This window comes from Solanum dulcamara, chromosome 4 (assembly GCF_947179165.1).
Source record: "Solanum dulcamara chromosome 4, daSolDulc1.2, whole genome shotgun sequence".
In the NCBI taxonomy this organism is placed as follows: domain Eukaryota; kingdom Viridiplantae; phylum Streptophyta; class Magnoliopsida; order Solanales; family Solanaceae; genus Solanum; species Solanum dulcamara.
The window spans coordinates 70,920,137-70,943,341 of NC_077240.1; the positions used below are offsets into that span (position 1 = coordinate 70,920,137).

General features: G+C 31.8%; 2 protein-coding genes across 5 annotated transcripts; both read right to left on the reverse strand.

Moving 5' to 3' along the window:
* Positions 1 to 1,284: 1,284 nt before the first annotated feature.
* LOC129887526 (uncharacterized) lies at positions 1,285 to 5,439 on the reverse strand. 3 transcript variants are annotated; one of them, XR_008766425.1, is made up of 3 exons: positions 5,294 to 5,439; positions 1,521 to 2,925; positions 1,285 to 1,477 (listed from the first exon to the last, which is right to left on the reverse strand). XR_008766425.1 is itself a non-coding variant. In XM_055962647.1 (2 exons), the coding sequence occupies exon 2, from the start codon at positions 2,774 to 2,776 to the stop codon at positions 1,973 to 1,975; it is 804 nt and encodes a 267-aa protein (XP_055818622.1). In that variant the 5' UTR covers positions 2,777 to 2,915; positions 5,294 to 5,439; the 3' UTR covers positions 1,285 to 1,972. The 3 variants fall into 3 exon arrangements, 2 of the variants coding, with proteins under 2 accessions (XP_055818622.1, XP_055818621.1); XM_055962647.1 differs by having other exon boundaries at positions 1,285 to 2,915; XM_055962646.1 differs by having other exon boundaries at positions 1,285 to 2,925.
* Positions 5,440 to 12,768: 7,329 nt separating this feature from the next.
* Positions 12,769 to 18,256, reverse strand: LOC129887527 (uncharacterized). 2 transcript variants are annotated; one of them, XM_055962649.1, is made up of 5 exons: positions 17,839 to 18,256; positions 16,348 to 16,583; positions 15,303 to 16,113; positions 15,088 to 15,167; positions 12,769 to 14,931 (listed from the first exon to the last, which is right to left on the reverse strand). In XM_055962649.1, exons 2-5 carry the CDS (start codon positions 16,579 to 16,581, stop codon positions 13,009 to 13,011), a joined length of 3,048 nt encoding a protein of 1,015 aa, XP_055818624.1. In that variant the 5' UTR covers positions 16,582 to 16,583; positions 17,839 to 18,256; the 3' UTR covers positions 12,769 to 13,008. The 2 variants fall into 2 exon arrangements, with proteins under 2 accessions (XP_055818624.1, XP_055818623.1); XM_055962648.1 differs by having other exon boundaries at positions 12,769 to 15,167.
* Between the last annotated feature and the right edge of the window lie 4,949 nt (positions 18,257 to 23,205).

Genomic DNA, 23,205 nt, shown 5'->3' on the forward strand with positions numbered 1-23,205 from the left:
CTTTCTGATGTGGGAGTTACATCAAAAATTCATGTTATAGCTCACATGGTCTTAAATGTTGGTTAACAGTGTCTCTCACAAAGACTTGTGGCTCTAAAAATGACTATTTCTCTAGAAAATTCAATCAGGAAATTTTAGCTTCTCATGGGATAACAAGTTTAATATTAATTCAAGTAGTGATTATTTGTTTTGTAGGATACCACAAGTGAAAATCATTCTAACATGTTTGTTGAAGGAGAGGCTGCAAAACAAATCTGGAAGGTGTTTGGGAACTCTCTAGGCATACAACACAACAACCAACATATTATCAATATTTTCAAGAATTGGTGGAGTACCAAATGTGCTAACCAAATCCACAAGGCGTTACTTCAAATTACTCCTCTTTGCATTTGTTGGGAATTAAGAAAATAGAGACGCACATGTAAATATGGTGATCAAAAGAAGATATATCAATCCAAAATGAAATATCAAACTATGTCAAGGTTGTTTTGACTAGAACAGCCCACACTCTTGAGGTTAACACAAAATAGACAGATTTTTGCAATATATAGCGGAAAGACTTAGACCTATACCAAGTTGGAAACAAGTTTGCTGGAACAAGTCTCCTCAGGGCACAATCAAAGTGAATACTGATGAAAGTTTCTCACACAATTTAGGAAAAGCTGGCATTGGTGGTATTGTCATAGATAGTCATGGTGATTTGATCATTATTTTTTCTATATCGGTTCAATGCAATAGTAGTAATACGGTTGAAGCTAGTGCAGCAGAGTTTGGAGTGAAATGGTGTTTTGTAAATGGACATAGTAATTTCACTTTAGAACTTGACTCTATGTTTGTAGCCAATATGGTGACGAAGGAAGACACTTCAAACTTGAAGCTTTAGCAAATTGTGGACAACATCACAACTACAAGAAGAGGGCTGGAATACAAATCAATCACTGCTACAGAGAGGGAAATCAAGTAGTTGGTTTTATTGCTAAGCTAGCTTCAAGCAATGATCAAAATTTGATGATCCATACCTTTCAACAACTTCCAGGAGAGGCTAATGGTCTGTTTCAATTAGAAAAATGTCAAATACTTAGCATAGAACTAGATTTGACAAAGCTAAGTTTTTTATGTATAAATTGAATACACCAGAAGGTGGGTGTATTGTTAGGCCTTCTTTTTTGGGTGATGGAATCACCAAGCAGCTACTAAGTTGTGCTGTATTGAGGCACCTTTTGCTAATACAACACCTCTCAAACAATGTCTGGGTAATTGGATTAAAAAAATAAATTATTTCAAAAATAACAAACTTAAATTGTAAAACAAAAACTTGATTTTCTTTTTTCAAATATAATCTATTGATGAAGAAGATCTGTGGGGAAAAATGTTTCATTCCCAGGAGATGATTACAATAAGCTCAAACAACAACATATCAGTGCAGTTCCACAAAAGAGGTCTCCTCGCTTCAAGGAGGGGGGGTGTGGGTGCAGACCTAACCTCTATCTTGAGAGGTAGAGAGGTTGTTTTCGATAAACCTTCGACTAAAGAAAATAACTCCAGTCTACAATAAGTCCAAACCACATTATGAAATGGTATATTGTTGCATAAAAGAACATGATAGAGGAACCATCACCAGTGTTTGAAAAGGCAGTATTTACGCTTTTAGGACCGGCCTTTAATTTGCACCAGAGTATTTTTGATACACCCCACCCCGGGACTCACCCCGAAACGCCTTTGAAAACACTGATCATCACTGCCTAAACTCTATTCAAAAACCAAGTTGAAATCTCTAAGCTTCTTTAGGGTAGGAGTTCCAATTTTGGTAGGAAAAAGAATATGATAGTCACTGCATATTGGGACTAGAAAAACTTAGGTCTTAGACCTCTCTTGAAACAAGAAATTTACACCATCTTTGATATGAGAGAACTAAGATCACAATAAGAAATTCAGAAAGAGAATCTCTCAAACAAATTGGAAGAGAAACATTTCAAGCTGTGATCTCTTTGATCAGCCACTCTAAAGCAGGGTAGGCAAAGTACAGTACTAGGAAAGATGGAAGTCCAAAGAGAATTGTGATCAGTAAGTAGAGCACTAGGACGGCTGCACAGGAAGGTATTGCAAACATAACAAGCAGAAGAAACACGATAACTAACGGAAACTTGGATGTAACACGGATAAAGAGATCGAGGGATTTATGAAGAGAAGAGTGGGCCCTCTGTGATGCAGGTGTACCACTAGTATGGTTATAATTACTGGTGCTCGACCCTGGAGATCCTAGACGATGAACCCTCCTGTAATTCATGACAGAGGTGTTGTTCCCCGTAACTGAAGTGCACCAGACGGACCATTCTTGTTGATGATCCCTACATATGGAAGATGGATATTTCAACCTGTCCCCATTTCTGCTTTCCACCATCCAGAGGAGGAAGTAATTCTTGCTAGGAAATTTGAGATTCCCGCTCAACGCCAACCGAAATGTCAGCATATTGCACCATGGGCAGGAAATGAATAATGGAATCTGGACCTGTTGAGTGGAGAACTTCCAAGAAGCTGATTTAAGCCCCAACAGACAGTGCTTGCAAAGTGTGTGACCACACCACAAGACATAGGGGATGTTTTCGACAATGTTAAAAGACTCCCAGCATATTGGGCATTCAAGCCCTTCTTCCTCACTGCTGGCATTAGAATAAGCATCATCGACATCTGAGAATTCGCGGCAAGCTTGACTGGGCTCACCACATTCCTTCTTCTGTCCAAAGCTTGTGATGGCATTCGAAATAGATCTCCACATATCAGGGGGAAACTTAAATCGCTATTACTGACAATTACTCGAGTTTGAAACTTGGCATGTACTTGAAGATCAACCCCTGACCTTCAAAGGAACAAGCCTCTTGGTTCAATCTTAAAAACTTCTTGCTTTTCTTCTGAACCTGAATTACACTGAAGATAACAAGTCATGAATCTACCATCTCAAGATGAAAGCAAATTAAACAATTAAAAGCAATTATACATAAAACTAAGCAGGACTGTGTTTACACTCCACATTAATGAAGGCCTCTCAAAGCAAAAACGAACTGTTGCACTTTATTGTCCCTGCCTTGTATTAATTACCAGCAAAATACACGAATACTTCATTCTCTAAAGAACTAGCAAAATTGATCATCTAGTCCCCTCCCGGGCCCCAGCAGACTGAAAATGGATATTACTTACTCAGCTGAGAGGTGGAAATTGTAACAAAAGTTACACAAATTGCTCTTTACAAACTATTTCTAAGGTATAAGGAACAAGTCTTTTCGGATGGCTTTCTGTTGAGGGATTCGAATTTAAGAAACCAGCGACCACCTTAAATTCATTAACATCATAAAAATTCATCTGATAGGACTGCTTCTTGGATAGAAATGCCTAAGCAGCACGACACTCATGTAATAATATGTCATGTTACCACAAGAAGAGCGTCAACAAAAAACTTTTTGTGATGTTATCATACTACATAAAGAAATTTATAATTAATCCACTGAATTCCAATTTTGAGGTATCACGCAGTTGATCTTTTTTAAAAAAAAAAATCACTGACATCGCACAATTGATCTTACATCCATAATTTGATTTGTTCTTCATTATCTGCATCATTCCCCCGTATATGTATATGTATATATATATATATATATACCAAAATGCTTTGGAAATCAAGAAACAACATTTAATTAGTATTTCACCCTTAGAAGTTTTGACATTATTTACATTTTGTGACACCCAAAGTTGTGGTCCAGTGGTCAATAAAATGGGTTGACAACTATGAGGTCTCAAGTTCAAACCTAGCAGCAGAGGCAAAAACACTAGATGATTTTTTCTCATCTTTTAAAGTTTCGGTCGACAAAGCTATCCTCTGTGCTAGAGGGAGGTAGTAGGTATCATGTGGAATTAGTTGAGATGCGGGCAAGGCGGGTCTGGGCACCACAATCATAAAAAAAGTTCATTTATATTTTTTTTGATAACCGGAAAATCCTCGAGGGATAGCTAGTTCACGGTTCGAAACTCGGTGGGCAAATGGGTCTGCACTTCTATCGTTTCCACTTAATATCAGGCTTTGGTCCAAACTCGTGACATTCTTCACATTCTAATTTCACTTTGCATAGTAATATAGGAAGAATCCTTGGATATCCACATCAAAATGTGCCTCGAATACGTAGTTAAAGCTGCACTACAAATTAGGCTAATAAAAGGAAATTCATGACAAAAGAAACAGGTTGGTTTCGTGCATTTGAGGCACACCAAATTCAGAATTCAAGAAAGTCTCAACTCGTTTTCTCTTTGTCTCCAAAATGTACAGTACTTTGTTGCATGAACCTCTCTATGAGTATTAGTTGTCAGGTTATTCTATCAGGTACTCTGGGAATGACTACAGTTTGGCGAAGTAACTCGAAGACCTTGTTGGCCACATTTTTAGCCACGTGATTCCTTCACTCGTTTACTATAAAATGGAGTAGGTTTCATTCATTTCAAATGCACCAATTCCAGAATTCAACAAATACTCTCAACCTGTTTTCTCTTGTCTCAAATTAGAAAGTATTGTCAGAAATTGGGTGTTTGGGAAAGACTTGGGTGAAGTGTCTCTTTGTGAGTGTTTGTTGTGAGGTTATTCTCATGAGGTATTTTGAAAACAATTACAGTTTCTACGACTAATTATATTTATGTAACCTGTTGGCATAGTGAAATTGCTCATCACTACTCACGGACTAGGTCACATCAACCAAACCATGTAAATTGTGTTCCTCCTTTATTTGTTTTAGTTACCCTTATTAGTACAACAACAACTACCAACCTTACCTAGTGTAGAAAGGTTGTTTCCGATACACTTTAGCTACCCTTATTATCTTTACTAATTATATCAATAAATTAATTATGCCTCAATTCCAACCTAGTTGGGTTCAGCAAATGTAAATCTATTCTATCCATTCAAATTCAGATTCGCAGATCACAGTCATCTGAAAGCTTAAATGAAGTAAAAAAACAGAAATCAAACTAAATTTAAGATATAAAATCAAATAAATAAACAGAAATCTTCAATTCCACATACTTAGCGAATCAATTGTATGGCATCAATCACAAGATTCTTACATAAATTCCTACCAAAAATTTATGTTATATGCATGAAAACAGCAAATTTAGAGATTAAAACGGGTGCATAAAAGACTAATTCAAAGTGCAATTTGGAAACAAAATCATCGCAAAAATAGAAAAAATTGACAAACTCAGTTTGCACTTTCACAAAAAAAAAAAAAATGTTTGAGAATGTATACAAACTTACTTGTATGGAAGAATGGAGAATGTTGTGTGGGTGAAGAGAAGAGAGATCAGAAGAGAAATGGATTCTCTTTCGTCTCGTCGCTCTCTCTATGCTTTCCGAGAAAATTGAAATTTGAGAGATTTTATCGTGGGACATTTACCAGAAGACACGCTCATCCAACTACAAAACGGTGTCGTGTTTTTTTTTTGTTTTGTTTTTGTTTTTTTTTTGTGTGTGTTGGAATTGAAAAGAAGTGAAATTGTATCTTGAGGGTCCAACATAAATTAATATGAAAATACTCCATTTAAAAGAATATTAATACAATTTATAATTATTTTTTAAGAAAATATGAACAAGCATGAACTTACTAGATTCCAAATTGTAGTAGTGTGGAACTTGATGAACAAATGGAGGGTGGAGAATTAGAGGCGAGTAAGCAGGGGAGGATGTAGGTGGTGTTCCCAACCCTTTTCGTCAAAAAATTATAATATATATATATATATATAAGGTTAAATTTTAATTTTATGAGTATATATATTAAAATGAATCTTCTAAAAACAAGTGAAAATAGGATTGCGTATTGATCGGTTCGATTCGGTTCGGTTTTGAAGTTTATCGGTTAGACTTATCAGTTATCGATTTATAGACATGTCAAACCGTTATAAAATCATTAAGATATTGGCTTATCGATTATTGATTTATCTGTTATTGATCAATATCGATTCGGTTATCTGTTTAACCGTTAAAATTTGATACAAAAAAAATCATTGAAAAACACTTAGAAATAAGGTGACAAATCAAATAAATCATGCATATGAGTTGATAAATTGTGTCTTGCTCAAAAGCAAATGTAAAATATTGTATAATAATCAAGAGTTTGAGATAGCAAGAAATAAAATTATGAAAACTAAATACTAAGTAAAGGACTTTATATACCGATCGTAATAAATATAAATTATTAAGTTATATCAGGTTATCGGCTAACCCGTTAAGAAAAAATATTAAATCGTTAAGAATCGATAATCCGATAATAAAAAAAATTAAAATCATTATCAAAATCGCTAAACCAATAACCCATTATCAATAAACCAATAATTATTTTTGGTTCGATTTATCGGTTTCGATTTGGTTTTGAACAACCCTAAGGGGTCGTTTGGTTTGAATACAAATTATGATGGATTAATTATGATGGAATAAGTTATGTTGTGATTAGTTATGATGGATAAGTTAGGCTGAAATTATTTCTTATTGAGTGTTTGGTTTGTTGTATTCAAAATAATATGCATTGCATAAATTTTAAGAATATGTTGTTTGTTAACAAAATTACCCTTCCCTTTATTTAGTTTTTTATATTTTCTTTGCAAGCTTTAATTATTCAATATTCATTTTTAAAAAAAACTTTCATTTTTTTTACATTAAATATTTTGTGTGTGCATTTTCATGATGTTCGTATGTATTTAAAAATAAAACCTTCTTCTTATTGAATTTAAAAATAGAATTTTCATTTTAAGTTTCTTAAAGTAAAAAAGGATTTATGAGAAATCAAAATATATATAAACATAAGAATTAGTCAAATAAATTTATAAATAAAAATTATATTATATAGTGTAATTTTTTAATAGAAAAAATATGAAGAATTATCATAAAAATAAGGAGTGAATGTTACTATTTATGGTATTAAAAATAATGTAAGTATATATGAATGTGAAAAGTGAGGTATAAAAGACATTTAAAGGGGTATCTTTGTCATTTACCTTATTTTAATCCGGGATAAGTTATTCCGAGATTAGTATTCCACCCAAGAGGAGGGATAACTTATTCCGATACTATTTATTAATTCCGGGATAAGTTATCCCAAATTTGCCAATAAAACATCAACTTAAGTGTCACTATAATTTAATCCCTGAATTATTTGATGTTATCGTTCACATTAAACGACGCTTAAGTGAGAAGCTTAGCTCAGTGGATAAAGAATTCAAGAATTGTTCATATGTCATGGGTTTAAATCCCACATGCAGCAAGTCTTTTTCTTTTTTTAATGCTTTGAAAAATGGGAAAGTCTCGTAGTAAGACTTAGTTGGGCTCAACTTTTGGAAAAAGATCTTCTTCTCATTTTTAATTATTTTTCTCTTTTATATCATTTCTTCTTTCTAATTTTTCTTTGTTTAAATTTATTAGACACATTCTTTTTGTTTTTGTTTTTATTCTTTTTGTTTTTATTTTTATTTTATTTCAATGTAATTCTTTTTTTTATGTAATAACTTTAATAAACTCTTTAAAAATGATGAATTATGTTAAAGTTGTATTTGAGATAGAAATATTTTTTTTAAAAAAATAAGGTAAATTAGATGTAATTAAATGAAGAAACTTAAAAATCATCAATCTCCTTTTAATAATAAATTTAAAAGGATGTGTATTTAAAAATCAAAAACCAATAAATCGAATCAATAATACTTAAAATCTAACCAAATCAATCTACCCCGTGAAAATAAAGGAAACACCTAAGAACTAGAAAAAAAACAAGAGGAGGGGGGAGAAGCAAGGAAAAATATAATGCTCTCAAGAGGCTCGAGCTCGAAATTATTGTACATAAAAAAAAAAAAAAATTAACGGAAGCATGTAGATGTCGTGGCACCCCTACTCAACTACTCTTTTTAAATATAATTGAGCATGTGAAACATAATTTAGAAAATCTAGAGTAAACTAACAATATGATCAACCATAGTAAAGCAGACCAATTCTGAAAAAAAAATAATACAAAACAGAAGTAGATAACAAACAAAGATCAAACCATAAACTTTTTAATAAATTTACTACTATAAAACATCAGCAGACTTCAATTCACATGTTATATATCTTTATAGTATATAACAGATTGTGATTGTCAGAGTATACAATCATGTAAATTGTGTTATGTAATTTTTTTAATGTGTGAAATTTTATAAGTAGATAAAAATGGGTAAAAAAATTATTTACTGCTTAAATAATCAATTAAAAATTCCTTTAGGGTCTGTTTGGAAAGCCACTTAATAATTAGAATTGGTGTAATTATTAGGATAGTAACTACACAGCCTAATAATTACGATGACTTATTTGTTTGTCACAGTGTAATTACACTATAATTACAATTGTATTATTTTGGTTGCACATGTATAATTCCAAGGTTATATTAAATTTTAAAAATAAAAGTTAATTATCTAAAGTTAAAATTTATATTAGACAAATAAGAACCTTTTATAAATATTATTAAATTAAATATTAATTAATAAATATATGTTCTTAAATAATATTCTAAAAATAATTTATTTATATTTTTTAAATTAGTATATTTTAATTAATTTAATTAAAAAACTAAAAGTATAAGATTTTTATGAACATCATGAAATATATGTTTGACAAAAATGTTAATATCATAAATATATTGTCATGAAATTATTAAAACATTTCACTAAAAAAGAAATCTATTAAATTTAACTAAAAAATAAATGGTTTGCAATGTAAAATATCAGTTCAATACTACTAAAATAAATGAAATTGAAAATATGAATAAATTCTAAATTCAAAACAAAAAATGTAACATAATACTCTTATATCAAATTTTAACACAACTACATAAATATGATTTTAAAAATTATAATATTAACAAAATCAGGCAAATAAAAAATAGAATAATAAATAAATAAATAATATGAAAAATTACATGGAATCACATGAAAAAGTAAAGGTTGAGAATGAGATATAAATAATAAAAAAATAAAAAATATATTTTTAGAAACTATTAGAATAATAAAAATATTTTTAAAAAATAATAGAAATAAAAAATAAATTAAAATGAAAAATATAAATATAAATAAAAGAAGAATTTAAAAAAATTTCACGTAACTACATGGTGTAATTACACTAGTTCCTTACCCTCCCTTGGGAATTTACCCCCCTTCAATTACACCAAATTCTTCTCTTACCAAGTAATTACTTGGTCTACTAAATATGTCAAAGAGTATAATTACATCAAATCTCAATTACATGGTGCCTTTCCAAATATACTCTTATGTGAGGTATGAAATCATTGTCTATAGTAATAATTAGGGTTGTACAGGGCAAACCGATAAACCACACCAAACCGACAAATCGAACCAAACCGAAAAAAAAAATCTGACTAGTGATTTGGTTTGACTTGGTTTGGTGTTTGAAAAAAAATCCGACCATTATAGGGTTGGTTTGGTTTTAACTAAAAAAAGTCAAATCGAACCCAAACCGACCCGATTATAGATATACTACTTTTAAATTATGTTATACATAAAAATATTTATTAAAATATAATTTATAAATATTTTTTAAAATTTTTCATAATTTTTGTTTTCTTTCTTACATTTAGATTTAGACTTGAGAAACTCATCTAAATAATATACAAAATTATAAAATTAAAACTCCAAATAGTGTTCTGTCTCCATCTTATATGTTGATATTTTGTACTAAAACTCTTTTTAAGAAGCATTGCTTTGTGTTTTTTATTAGATACTATGAAAAATCCCGAAAAACCCGAGAAAAATTAATATCGAAAAATCAGACTTTTATTGATTTGGTTTAGTTTATAGATTTAATAATCCGACACAAATGATTTGGTTTGGTTTGTAAAAAATTCGAACCAACCCGATCCATGTACACCCCTAGTAATAATAAAGGGCAAATTAAAGGCCTAGTCATTTGGCCTTTTTCTTTTTAAAAAAATAGCCCTTGTTTTTTCTCTTACCAAAAAGATGGCCAATGGACCACTCCGCTGTGCAAGGCTCATTATTTTAAAAAAATATTGTGCTATTTTAAAAAAATAAATTGTTGATTTAATTTTTTTTTTGCTCTCTTTTTTTTTATAATTATTTCACTTCTTTTGTGCAAAAAATGAATATTTATGTCGTTTTAGTTTTTTGTGTATTCTTTTATTTATTAAGGTGAGAATGCATGATAATCAAATAAATATCGATACATTACATAATTATTTATATAATATTGATACATGATTATACACATTTATACAATATCAATGTATTACATATACATTACATAATTATTTATACATCATATATACATGTTTATACATCATTTATACAATATTGTATACAATATATATACATGTTTTTACACTATTTATACAATTTTTATAGATGAAAGAAAAATTCCATGAAAAAAGTTTTGAAAAAAAAGAGGATATTTTTTACTTAAAAAAACACAGCAAAAAAATAGCAAAATAATTTTTATTTTTTTTAAAAAAAGAATCAAAAATGAAAAAGAAAAGGAAAGAAAGCAAAAAAGGCCTAATGGCCTTGGGCCGAATTGAGCCCTGTAGTGTTCATCAACCCATGACCTCTTTTTGGCTATTTTTTTGTATAAATATAAACATGATTATATTTTTGTACACTAATAACTTTTTGGTACATATATGAAATTAGCCTAATAATAAATGCAGTATATTAAACGTTCATCGAAATTCTAAATTCACTTTTGAGGAAAGCTTGAAGTTTTATGAAACTACCAAGACATCAAAAGTCATGCATAATAACAGATCATACTATAAGACATGAGGGGAAGGCTTATTTTCCATTGTTATTAGGAATGACAAATGTGACAGTTTGAGTCATAATTGATCATTTTTTGAGTCTTCTTTAAATTATGGCAAAAAGAGATATGTGACACAAATTAAATTAGGGTATATACGAAGTATCATAGAGATTAATGTATGTTAAATCAATATCTCTAGTTTAAATGTATGTATTTCAAAAGGAACAAAAGGGAAGACATGTTAACATGTTGGCACACAACCCATTATTAATAAAGTAGTTAAGCATGACGAGGCAAATTGAAAATAACAACTTATGGTATATGAGACGAGGTGGGTTGAAGTCCTTGTGAGTTTGCCCCCAAGACCTCAACCACACCTCTTATCATCCCTAATTGTTATGAACAAATTACATTAGCTAATTATGAATCGGAGGGTAGTATTAAAAGGAAAAAATTACGCGGATAAGTAAAGATATATTAGTTAATTAGCTAACATAGCTAAAGTTTGAATTAATTATGGCTCGCGGCAAACATCTAGCTGTAATTACAGTTTGAGTTTTGTATAATTCGTAAATCGAATTGTATAGCGAAATATACAAATAATATAAATTGTATACCGAATTATACAAACGTTGTGCATAAATTATATAGTGAAATATACAAACGCTATACAAAAACTGCGAATTGTATAGCTAATTATACAAACGTATACAAATGATGCGCAAATTATACAAACGTATACAAATGATGCGCGGATTATACAAACGTTGTTATAACTATAGCTACGAATTGTAATTAGCAAACTATAGTTATGGAGTATAATTAAGATATTTTTGAATGGCTATATGTGAAAATTCTCCTATTAAAAAGTCTTTCAACATTTCACGTAAGACTTCATGTTTTTACAATATTATAAATGTGTATAGGCGAAAATAAATAAAATTTAATGAATATTATATTTTCAACCCATAATTTTAGAAGTTCAATACGTCCAATATCAAAATTTAAAAAAATTGAACTTATCAAATTTAAATTTTGATTCCGTATATATTCGCTTAACCTATTTTCGAGGCCCTTTTTACTCCCTGTGTAATCCCATTTTTCTTGTGTTATAAAAATCACTATATCATTTTATGAAGGAAAAATTACGCAGTATGGCAAACCTTATTACTATGTTACGCGTTTAGGATATAGTTTAAAATAATTACAGCTCACAGCAAACATAAATATCTATTTACGCGGTATGACAAATTTCGCTTGTCAGATATACAAATATATATGTATATCAATTACCATTATACAATTTTTTTGACAAATATACATATACAATTCACCTCTCGCTCGTCTCTCCTCCCTCTCTCGATCTCGCTCGCCTCACTCCTCCTTTTCTCTCTCTCAATCTCGCTTGCCAGATATACAAATACATATGTATACCAGTTATATATATACAATTTTTTGGAAAATATATAGTTACAATTAGATAGATATACATATGGACCATAGCAAACATAAATTTGTCATTATAAATATTTACGAAAACTATACCCATATAGAGTTATTATACTTAAAAAGTTTGACATATATAAAATTTTACCTTTTGTGAAAGCTTGTTTAACTGTACTTGTACAATACTTCGGCCCAGGTGTAGAGCAGGGTTAAGTCCCGCATCATACTCGCCCCACGCATCCTCACACTCGCTCCACTGTCATCCCTAGTTCAGACATGCAAGTGCAAGGCGGGGTTAAATCCCACCTCGCACACACCCCACTGCCATCCCTAGTTCAGACACACCCATTACCTTTCGCCGAAAAATATATGTTTAAGCGAAATATGCATGCATCATGACAAACGAAGAATACTTAAAAGTTAAAATCCTATGTCCGCCTCAGCTTACAACAACAACAACAACCCAGTGAAATCCCACATCCGCATCAGCTTAGTGATAGGAAATAAACATGTCCAAAGGAATGCTTTGTAAATCCACAAGTAATCATGCCAGCGATCTTCCGGGTTATGAAAGTCAGTAAACCAATGGAAGATATATAAGAATGGAGGACTAACAAAGACATGTACAAAGAAAATCCCCATAGCTAACAACTTCACTCAATTTCATTAAGTCCCTAATCTGTTATCTCAATCTCTATAAAATGATGAACTGACAAATTACACCCTCATTTCCACATTTAAGTTAACGGGGCAGGAGGATTGCCTGCAGGGCATCTTTGCCTCCGAGGGCGTCTTGTTGTTTTCCCCCACCCTGTTAGGCTTTTATCCTCCAAACTAGCTTCAATATTATTAAGTTGGTGCGGTAGAGGGGAACTTATTGGGGTCAACACAGGGGCAGGGGCAATGGATTCGATCACTGTTCTCCGGCTTCTTCCATTCCTCCCACCAGTCCTCCTTGTCAATCCTGAGCTCCAAGTATGTCCTGTAGCTCTCATCAACCCTCCAAATGTCTGAAGGTCTTCAGTCACCTCAAGCCTTGATAAGGAAACCAGACCAGGAAGGATATCTCTCTGAAAGTTCCTACGCTGCCTTCCCCTCCTAGCTGGCCCTCTACGAGGTCGATTTGTTAGTGAAGTGGCGCCTGCATCTTCCACTGTTTGGAACTCGGGAACAAAAGGCTTTGGCATGTAGTCTTCTTCCTTGGTCTCCATCAGTTGTAATGTCATTGCCTCAAAGTAATCTAATTCCTTGGCAGTTGAATGTGCAACAATTGCAACATCCTTGCCTATTCTTCCTCTTTCAGGCCTGTTTTCAGGTTCATCAGCAAAAGAAGAGACTACATCAACAAACCAACGTAAGGATTCCAAAGGATCATCAGAGGGATCACAGCAGGCTTCCTCCATGTGAATGCACTGACTTGATGATGAGATGGCAACAATTGCTTCAGCTGCAATCCTGTCAACTTCATCCTGTCTTTGCTCAGGTTTGTCTTCAACCAATTGTGAGGATTCCTCGTGTTGCTTTTCACCTTCTTCAGGCATATTCATTTGTTCAGCATCCAAAACAAAAGGAGCTTCCAGATCTATCTCCAGAACAGCCTTCACACTGACATTATTGCTTTCAACAGAGAAAGGATCGTCATCTTCTGTAATACACGAGTTCAAATCGAAGCAAATATTGTTGACTTTCGTCTCCACTACCTTCTCAGGAATGAGTGATTCGAAAGCATTCGATTTCTCAGGCTCAGTCGTAGAAAGTTCACAAGGCATGTTAATGTCAATCAACATCTTCCCCCTTTCATGTCTAAATTTTTCTCCGTCAAGTGAAGACTGAAGAGTAACAGAAGTGGAAACAAGTGAAGATGATTCAGTTTTGGAAGCCAAAGAATTTTCAAGAATTGGAACCCCAAGAATTTTCTGTACACTTCGGGTCTCCCCGACCTCTTTTGTGGCCCTAGTACTGCAATCTTCCAGAGATGAAGCATTTTTAATCGTGTTAGTCTGGCATGATGGAGGGCTTAGGTAGGCTTGGGCAAACCCAAATGCTGTTGAGTTTACACCTCTCATAGTATCTGTGTCCTCATTTCTACCACTTTGTTTAGATTTAAGCCATGGAAACACTGATAGAGGGTCTTGAAGCTCTCCTTTTCCATCAACAAACTCAATATCACACTTGGGTGGTCCCTCATCTAGAGAACTCTCAGATAGCAGATTCAAATCGAAACCTTTATCAGACGTTGGCTTCATATTATTGGTGCTATTGAGAATTTTTTGAAATCTATTAGTAGATAATCGCTCAGATGTCAGAGTCTCAACCTTAGCATGGTCCAAAGAGTCAAAAGCAACTGAAGGGAAGCAAACTGACGGTACTTTAGAAGCCGAAGAAGATCCGTGATCAAACCTGTTCAAGATAGGTAGATCACTAGCCAAACCCGGATTCAACCTAGTGTTATCACTGATGTGCCATTTGTCTCCGAAAAAGCCATGGCTCTGAGATGCCTGTCCACTCTTGCTTACTGAAGATGAGAGCAGCGAAGGGTTTACTTGAACAGATGAAGGCCTCTGAGTAATGTCACCACTTGGTTTACCCCAAGAACAGACTGTGTGTGACCATGAATTGGCTAATTCTGAAGAATTTGCAAATGGATGTGGACTGGTCATCTGCGAACCACGAAACGGTTCCACATGGGTATAGTTAGGTTCACGATTTGTATGCACTGTCTCTAAACTATGCACTGCTCTCTGTTTCCAAAGGTCATCTCTTTTATGGTGAAATGGATGGATTCCAGGAGGTTGATAAGCTCTGTTAAGCATTACCTGTACCGGACGGGAAGGAGTAGGTAACTTGTCTTGTTCAAGACTCTCAGGTGCTGGAGCCATGCTACCTTTGATGTTACCTAAGAAGGAAAAAAGCACCTCATTTAACATTATGAAAATCCACAATGTGAGGAAAACAACTCTAGTATGCACAGATAAGCCTATATTATGACAAACTCAACCAGTATGCAAGAACGTATACGAAGTATTATTACCAGTTCCATATGAAGAAGAGAACCAGTTCCTCTCTTTGCCTTTACTGGCAACGTATAGGCTATTTAAGGAGCCATTAGGGCTTGCATGATGGGAGTTCCATGTGGTTTCTCTTGGAGAAGCCACAAATGCTGGATTTGATTTAGCGGAAACATTTAGGCCTCTACTCTCTCTATGAATATTACCATAACCGAGAAAATCAACAGGTGCAGGATTTGCTTCTTCAAGCTGAGCTGGTTCATTGAGATCAGCCAACAGATTTGAGCTTCTAAAACATGTATTGGAAGTTGAGGCATTGTTTTCGCAATTACTCTTTGTCACAGCACCATCACCATGGAACAATTTTGCACTACTCTCTTGGGCAACTGTGTAATCTCCATTAACACGATAACTTGGATTGAAAGATCCTCCATTAGCCTGCAACTGCTCACTGCTATCCGTATCATTGTACTCATCAGCTGGAAGTTCAAGATCAAACAACTTTTTCCGGACTTTTGAGGGTCTAACTTCCAAAACTTCACAGATATTCGAAAAACAACCATTTTGCAATTGGCATTGACCATTCCCTTTTGAAAAACTCAAGGAAGAATTAACAACTTCTGTACCCGATTTAGATGTCCTAGCACAACCAGAATTTGCCGAGGGGAAGCTGGTGATATGCCATTTCCGAGCATCTTCAGATGGTAATTGAGATCCTAGATGGCTTGATGAAGAGGATGGATCCATTGATGTACGACGTCTGTGCAGTTCTTCCCTTTTAATTTCATCCATCATATCCCTTTGAATTCTGTGAAGGCGATGCAGCTCCACCACCTACAAGAAAAATTTTGGTTAAGTAAACATCGGCAATACCAGTTTCTTTTGTGCAGAATTATGCCAAAGGAACAACTTAAGGAGAAGGAAAATCCCACTGGCCACACCGTTAGCTCTAGATGTGGACCTAAAGTCGTTTTTTCAACAAAAGAAACCAGATGCAGAACCAAACTTACAACTAAGATCCTTCTGATTATTAGAAAAGTAAACATTGACAACTAGAATCAAAATTACCTGATCCTTGAATATGGACTCGTGTTCAAGCATTTTCTCCTTTAAGACATCCTTATTATATCCTGGATATGCATCCGTTTTTGTCCTTGACATGAAACCATTACAGTATTGTCCATTTGTGAAGATCTTATCTCCATAAAATAAAGGCCAATTACTACTGTTAGAATCCTCATTAAGGTCCCTCATAGAGTAATAACCTGGTAAGTAGCCTTTATAATGCACTTGTGTTCCCATTCCTGCCAATAGTAGAAACGAAGGACTTCAATGAATCCCAGCTGTTTACTGATCGTAAAGTTCAAAACTTAATATTGAAATCCCTTTTTTTTAATATTATCGCAGATGTCTTGAATGGACATCAGTCACAACTAACTAAGAACCCATCAATAATGAAACTTAACAAAGAACATCGAAAATACAACCTCCAAATCTTCTATATATGCAAATAAAATGATCCCAAAACACCAGCGACATATAAAACTTTATTATAGCTTTCTGTTAAAGAACGCATTCTAAAATAGAGAGCAGAACAAATTTAATATTCAGATTGCTTCATGTTACTACATCCTGCTACGCTCACGAAGATCTAAGAAGCAGAGTAGTACCCATATCAGCCTACAGCATAACTGCAATATTTACAGAACTGATGGGGACAGAAAGAAAAGGGCATATGTTAATATACTATATATCTGAGTGATTACTTCACATTCAATATATGCTTATAGTGGCAGCAATGGCATATAAAACTCACATAGCTTTTAAGAGCCAGCTTCTTCACCTAACAATGTGAACAGTTAGTATTATTGTATTAAGTCTTCAACCGCCATGCTTAAAAAATTTAATGGCGTAATTTTTACCTCTATCACCTTCCGTCACAACAGAGAAAGGGAAAATAAGTGAACTAACCATAATGAGAAAAGAAGTGAATTAACATTGAAATCAAAGCTCTAACATGAGAAGCGAAAAACTAAATATGTACATTGCTAATGTCATTGCCAGCAAAACTAAAATCAAAACTCTCCAATTACTGGATATTCATATTTACTAACGGAGACCGGGCAATCTTTCTATAGCTAATGGTTTAAAAAGTAAGCCATCTTCATTGAAGTTTTAGTTTGACACACTAGCAAATCCTTATAAACATCAAATAGCTGTGGTTGCAGGGATCAAATAGTCCAAAAATGAAGTCAACATTAATTCATGCAAGTTAAAGCTTACATCTAAAACTAAAATTTGGAAGATACTTTCATATTTAATGCCAATCAAAATTACCACCAAAAGCTTAGTTATTAAAAAAAAATAGAATCTAAACTATTCCAATCAAATCTATCTACCACTGTATGTATTATAGTATATACAGTAAATGAGCAAAACCCAATTTCAAGAATGACAAAAAAAATCCAAAATTTCAAAACCCCACAAAAATACAAATCCTATATTTCTTGGTCATAAAGTCAGAGATGAACAAATCTAAAGTAGTAAAAAAGATTTTACCTTAGACCCACATCGTGAAATCACTTCTTTGTCAAAACCCCTTCATGAATCGAATCAACAAACACAACTTGAACTGAAACAGCATAATATCAAGAATCATGGAAGAATTGGGAAATTTCCAAATTGTGACTAAAGAAAAAACAATAATAATAATAATAATAATGGAGTGTAATAATTATTGTAATTACTATTATTATGAAATGAATCAAAAGGAAAAATGAAAAAAAAAAAGAAGGAAGTGGGTATCTCTCTCTAGTTTGGTAACACCATTGAAGAAGCTCAAGAAATTAATTAAAAGAAAGAGATTGTGAGATTTTCGATCTTGATGGGGCCAACAGGTTATTTTTAGAGAGAGAAAGAGGAGATCCTAGATAAGAAATCTTCTTCTATTTCTCTCTCACACCAACAAAACGATCTTCTAAACAACAGTGACATTGAAATTTGTCAACATCCGGTCCCTTTTTATTCTCTGCGTTTTCTTCAATTCTATTTATTATTCGTGTATTAATTATGTGAATTTTTAAATTATTAATTAAATTTTGTGTTAATTTTATATATAAATAACTTATTTTTTATTTATCTATTAAATATTACATAAATTAATATATAAATAGCTTATCTAATTACTAGACATTAGACAATCCCTTATTGTCTTAATTTGATTCGATATAAAATTTTAAATTAAAAATATGTGTAATTAATAAAATTATTTTTTGAATTTTATATTTTTAAATGTATAACGTAGAATGTTGGATATAATTTTTTTTTTCAAGAGTGACATTTTCTTAAAAAATTAAGATTGCCAAAATATCGAATAAGACTGCATATGATAGAATTTTTTCGTGTAAGAGCTTAGTTGCCCCATTTTTTTGGATTATAAAAAAAATTAAAACTAAATAATTATTTAATAAATTATTTATGGGTTTTCGGGTAGTGAGAAGAAATGGACATCTCTAGATTCTCTGATGTCTCCCTTGCTTTTGGTACAAGATAATAATGAAAATTAAATATCCAATGTGTAACTATAGAGGAGACTTGGGCATGTATGGTATTTGGTACTATTAATTATTAAAAAATTTTAAAAAAAATAATTTTTTATATAATCTTTTAATAAGTAACTTTAAAATATTATTTTAAAAATATTTATTCATAATTTAAAGAAATATTATGCGATAAATGTGGGTGGAGGTTTGAACAGAAGTAGGAAAGAGAAAATCAATATAGAAATAGTATAAAAAGAAAATTGTTTTTTAATGTAAATATAAAAATATTTTGATCAATTAAATATGAAATAAATTAAAAATAACTTGTTCATATCAAATATATCTTTGATGTCACAGGCTATTATCAATGATATCTTAGTCTCTTTCAATTCATTTTTACTTCTCTACTATATTAAAAATAAATTTTTACTTTTATTTATTTATTTATTTCATTATGTCAAGAAAAAGATTTTTTTTAAAATCTACTTTATCCTTAGTATTAACGATTCATTTTAAATTATTTTTCAAATACACTAAAAATTATGCACCGATTAATATGAATATTCATGATAAAATATAAACTTTATTTGTTTTGCTTTAAAAAAAAGTGTAAAATTCACTGTAAACAAGTAAAGGTGAAAGTTTTCTTAATGCTAGGGTGATGATAGTACAGTTCAAATTTGGAACTTTTCCAGCAAGTGTATTTTATCTAATATTTAATTATAAGAATTGATTAAATCAGGATAAAATTTATATAAAAAAACTTAAAATTATCTATCCCATATAAAAGGTGAAAATATGATTCCAAAATTATAATCTTAGAAATTATAATTGGGGCAATTTTATTTTACACAATACGATTTTTGAGATCGTTTGATCTGTGAGATAAAAATAATAATTTTAAAATATCTTATATAATTATGTTATTCTGCATTTAATAATGAATACTTTTTAATTTTAAAATTATTTTATTCTTTCATTTACACTAAAATAATTAAATAATTTATTTAAATAAAAAATATTTTTATCTATCTCATTTCTGGGACAAGCAATCCCTTACTATTGTTTGGCTCACAAATTCCCATTTTAAGAATTCTTTTTTTATCAAAAAGAATATAATGATACATATGCTAGAGTATATTTAAGACATAAACTAAAGAAATGGGACCCACTGACACTATGGGATATAATGAAGTTTCTATAAGGTTTTCTTTTCATTTACTTTTTGTTTTGGGCCTACAATTTTGCTTAAATGCCCTCAGAATGTAATAATTTACAGTAGTTTGGAGGGAGGATACAACAACCTCTCGTGGGAGCAATGATAAAATTATATTTATTTGAATATTTTAAAATCAAGCTGTAAAATAAAAAATTTAATATTTATCTCAAAATAATCTATTTGTATCACATAGTTTTGTGGTACGACCCCTCATAATTAAATTTAATATAAATATAAAATATTTTGTACATCAATTTTTTCTTTCTAAAAAAGTTGATTTGATGCTTCTGTTTTTTTCGTTTAACACAGAAAGGATAAGTAGTGTGTCTGACTTGATGGGTTAGGGGTGGGTACTGTACTAACTAATATGTACAATAAAAGCATTTAAAAATAATATTAGATACATATTGATTGAACAAAATCTTAAGTTGAAATGGAGGAAAAGTTTTCAAATTTGAAGTTAGAATAAACTTAGTGGGTGTGTTTGGCAGGAAGGAAAATATTTTTTATGGGAAATGTTTTCTTTAAAAATAAGTTGGTTTCTGTTGCATATTAATGGATGTCACCATCATCCTTTATGTTGTCACTAGTTTTTGTCTTCAAGTTGAAGACTCAACTTGTACATAATTTTGATTATAAAAGGAGCCATTAGATATAGGAATTAATGAGATATACATGAAAATAAATTTCTTTTCAGTCTCTCTCTTTCTCTTATTCTCTCCGTCTTAATTTGCTAAATTAGTTTATTTTATAACACGTTATTAGCATGAAGCTCTAATTTTTTTTTCCAGAAAATTAACTTCTATATCAGTTATATCTACTGAAGAAGTTTAATTTTAGTTGTCTTTGTTATTTTTAAATTAATTTTCATCATGTCAAACTTGTTAAAATTGGAGTTTGTGGCACTTGATATTTCTGGCAAAAATTATTTGTCATGGTTACTTGACGCTGAAATCCACCTTACCGCTAAGGGTCTTGGTGATGCTATAATTGAAGGAAATAAAGCATAATGTCAGGATAAAGCGAAGGCTATGATTTTTCTTCGTCATCATCTAGATGAAAGTCTGAAGGTTGAATACCTGACACTGAAAGATCCACTTGAATTGTGGAAAGATTTAAAAGAGAGGTATGACCACCTCAGGGTAACGGTATTGCCAAGGGCTCGTTATGAGTGGATGCACTTACGGTTTCAAGATTTTAAAACTGTAATTGAGTATAATTCTGTTGTATTTAGAATAACTTCTCAATTAAAATTATGTGGGAAAACTATAAATGATGAGGACATGTTGGAAAAGACGCTAACTACTTTTCATGACTCTAATGTGATATTACAACAGCAATACCGTAAAAAAGATTTTCAAAAATACTCTGAATTGATCTCATGCCTTCTGGTGGCTAAATAACATAATGTTCTTTTAATGAAAAATTATGAAACTCGTCCCACTAAAACTGCTTCTTTATCGGAAGCAAATGTGGTAGAAGTACATGGTTAGTCTGAAAGAAAACAAAATAAAAATCAAGGTCACAATAATGTGTGTGGATGTGGCAATGGCAGAAGACGATATAATAATCGTCGTGGTGGTGGTCAACATAAAATGGAGAACAATATGAGTTCTCAAAGTGGTCCTTCAAGAAGTAATTGTCATCGTTGTGGCATGAAAGATCACTGAAAAAATGAATGTCAGGCGCATGAGCATTTTGTAAGGCTTTATCAAAATTTCTTCAAAAGAAAGTCAAATAGAGGTGGTGCCTCTTCTTCTAATGCTCGGATAGAGTCACACTTGGCGTTTTAAAATAATGTTGAGGCAAGACCTTCGCATAATGATAATATTGAAGCAAATCTGACTTTGAAGGATGACGATTTTAATGATCTCAATGATATTACTCATTTAGAGGTTGAAGACTTCTTTATGGATTATAATTGATGTTTAATTTTATTATATGATTTATAATATGTTGTAGTTTTTTTATGAACTTTTGATTATCATGTTTTTACGTTTATCTATTTAAAAGAAAAAAAAAGACTTATGTTTTTCTAGCAATATTGTTACTTATCTTATCTCTTATAATGTATTTTTACTTTATGAAGATAAATAAATTTCTCAATCTTCAATTGGATCCAAGATGAGTAATGGAGATATGTGTCTTTTGGATAGTGCCACAACTCATACGATATTAAAAAAAAGAAATATTTTTGTCATTTAATTATGAAAAAAAGTCTATGTCAATACAATATCCGATAGTACAAAATTGATTGAAGGCTCTGAAAGAGCGACCTTATTACTACCTGGAGGAACGATATTAGTAATTGGTAATGCATTGTATTGTAGTAAGTCTTAAAGAAACTTGCTAAGTTTCAAAGTTATTCGCCAAAATGACTATCATATTGAGACTGCGAATGAAGGAAAGGTTGAATACCTTTATATTACTACAATGAATACGGAGAAGAAAATTGTGCACGAAAAATAACGTGTACTTTCTTCTAAATTGTACCATACAAATATTGGTATTGTTGAATCACATGCTATAGTAAACAAAAGGTTTACTGATTCTAATGATTTTATCATTTGGCATGACCGGTTGGACCATCCCGATTATAATATGATGCGCAGAATTATTGAGAATTCACATGGACACACTTTGAAGAATCAGAAAATTCTTCAATCTAAGGAATTCTCTTGTGTTGCTTGTTCCAAGGAAAACTGATTATTAAACCATCATCAACTAAGGTTGGGATTGAATCCCCTGCGTTTCTGGAGCGTATACATGGTGATATATGTGGGTCAATTCACCCTTTATGTGGATTATTTAAATATTATATAGTCTTGATAGATGCATCTACAAGATGGTCATATGTGTGCTTATTATCAACTCGCAACATGGCTTTTGCGAGATTGTTAGCTCAAATTATAAGGTTAAAAGCACAATTTCCAGATTATGCAATAAAGACAATTCATCTTGATAATGCTGGTGAATTTACATCTCAATCCTTTAATGATTATTGTATGTCGGTTGAAATAAAAGTTGAACATCCGGTCGCTCATGTTCATACTCAAAATGGTTTAGGAGAATCATTGATTAAACGTCTTCAATTAATATCTAGACTATTGCTAATAAGGATAAAACTTCCTCTTTCAGTATGGGGGCATGCTATTTTTCATGCAG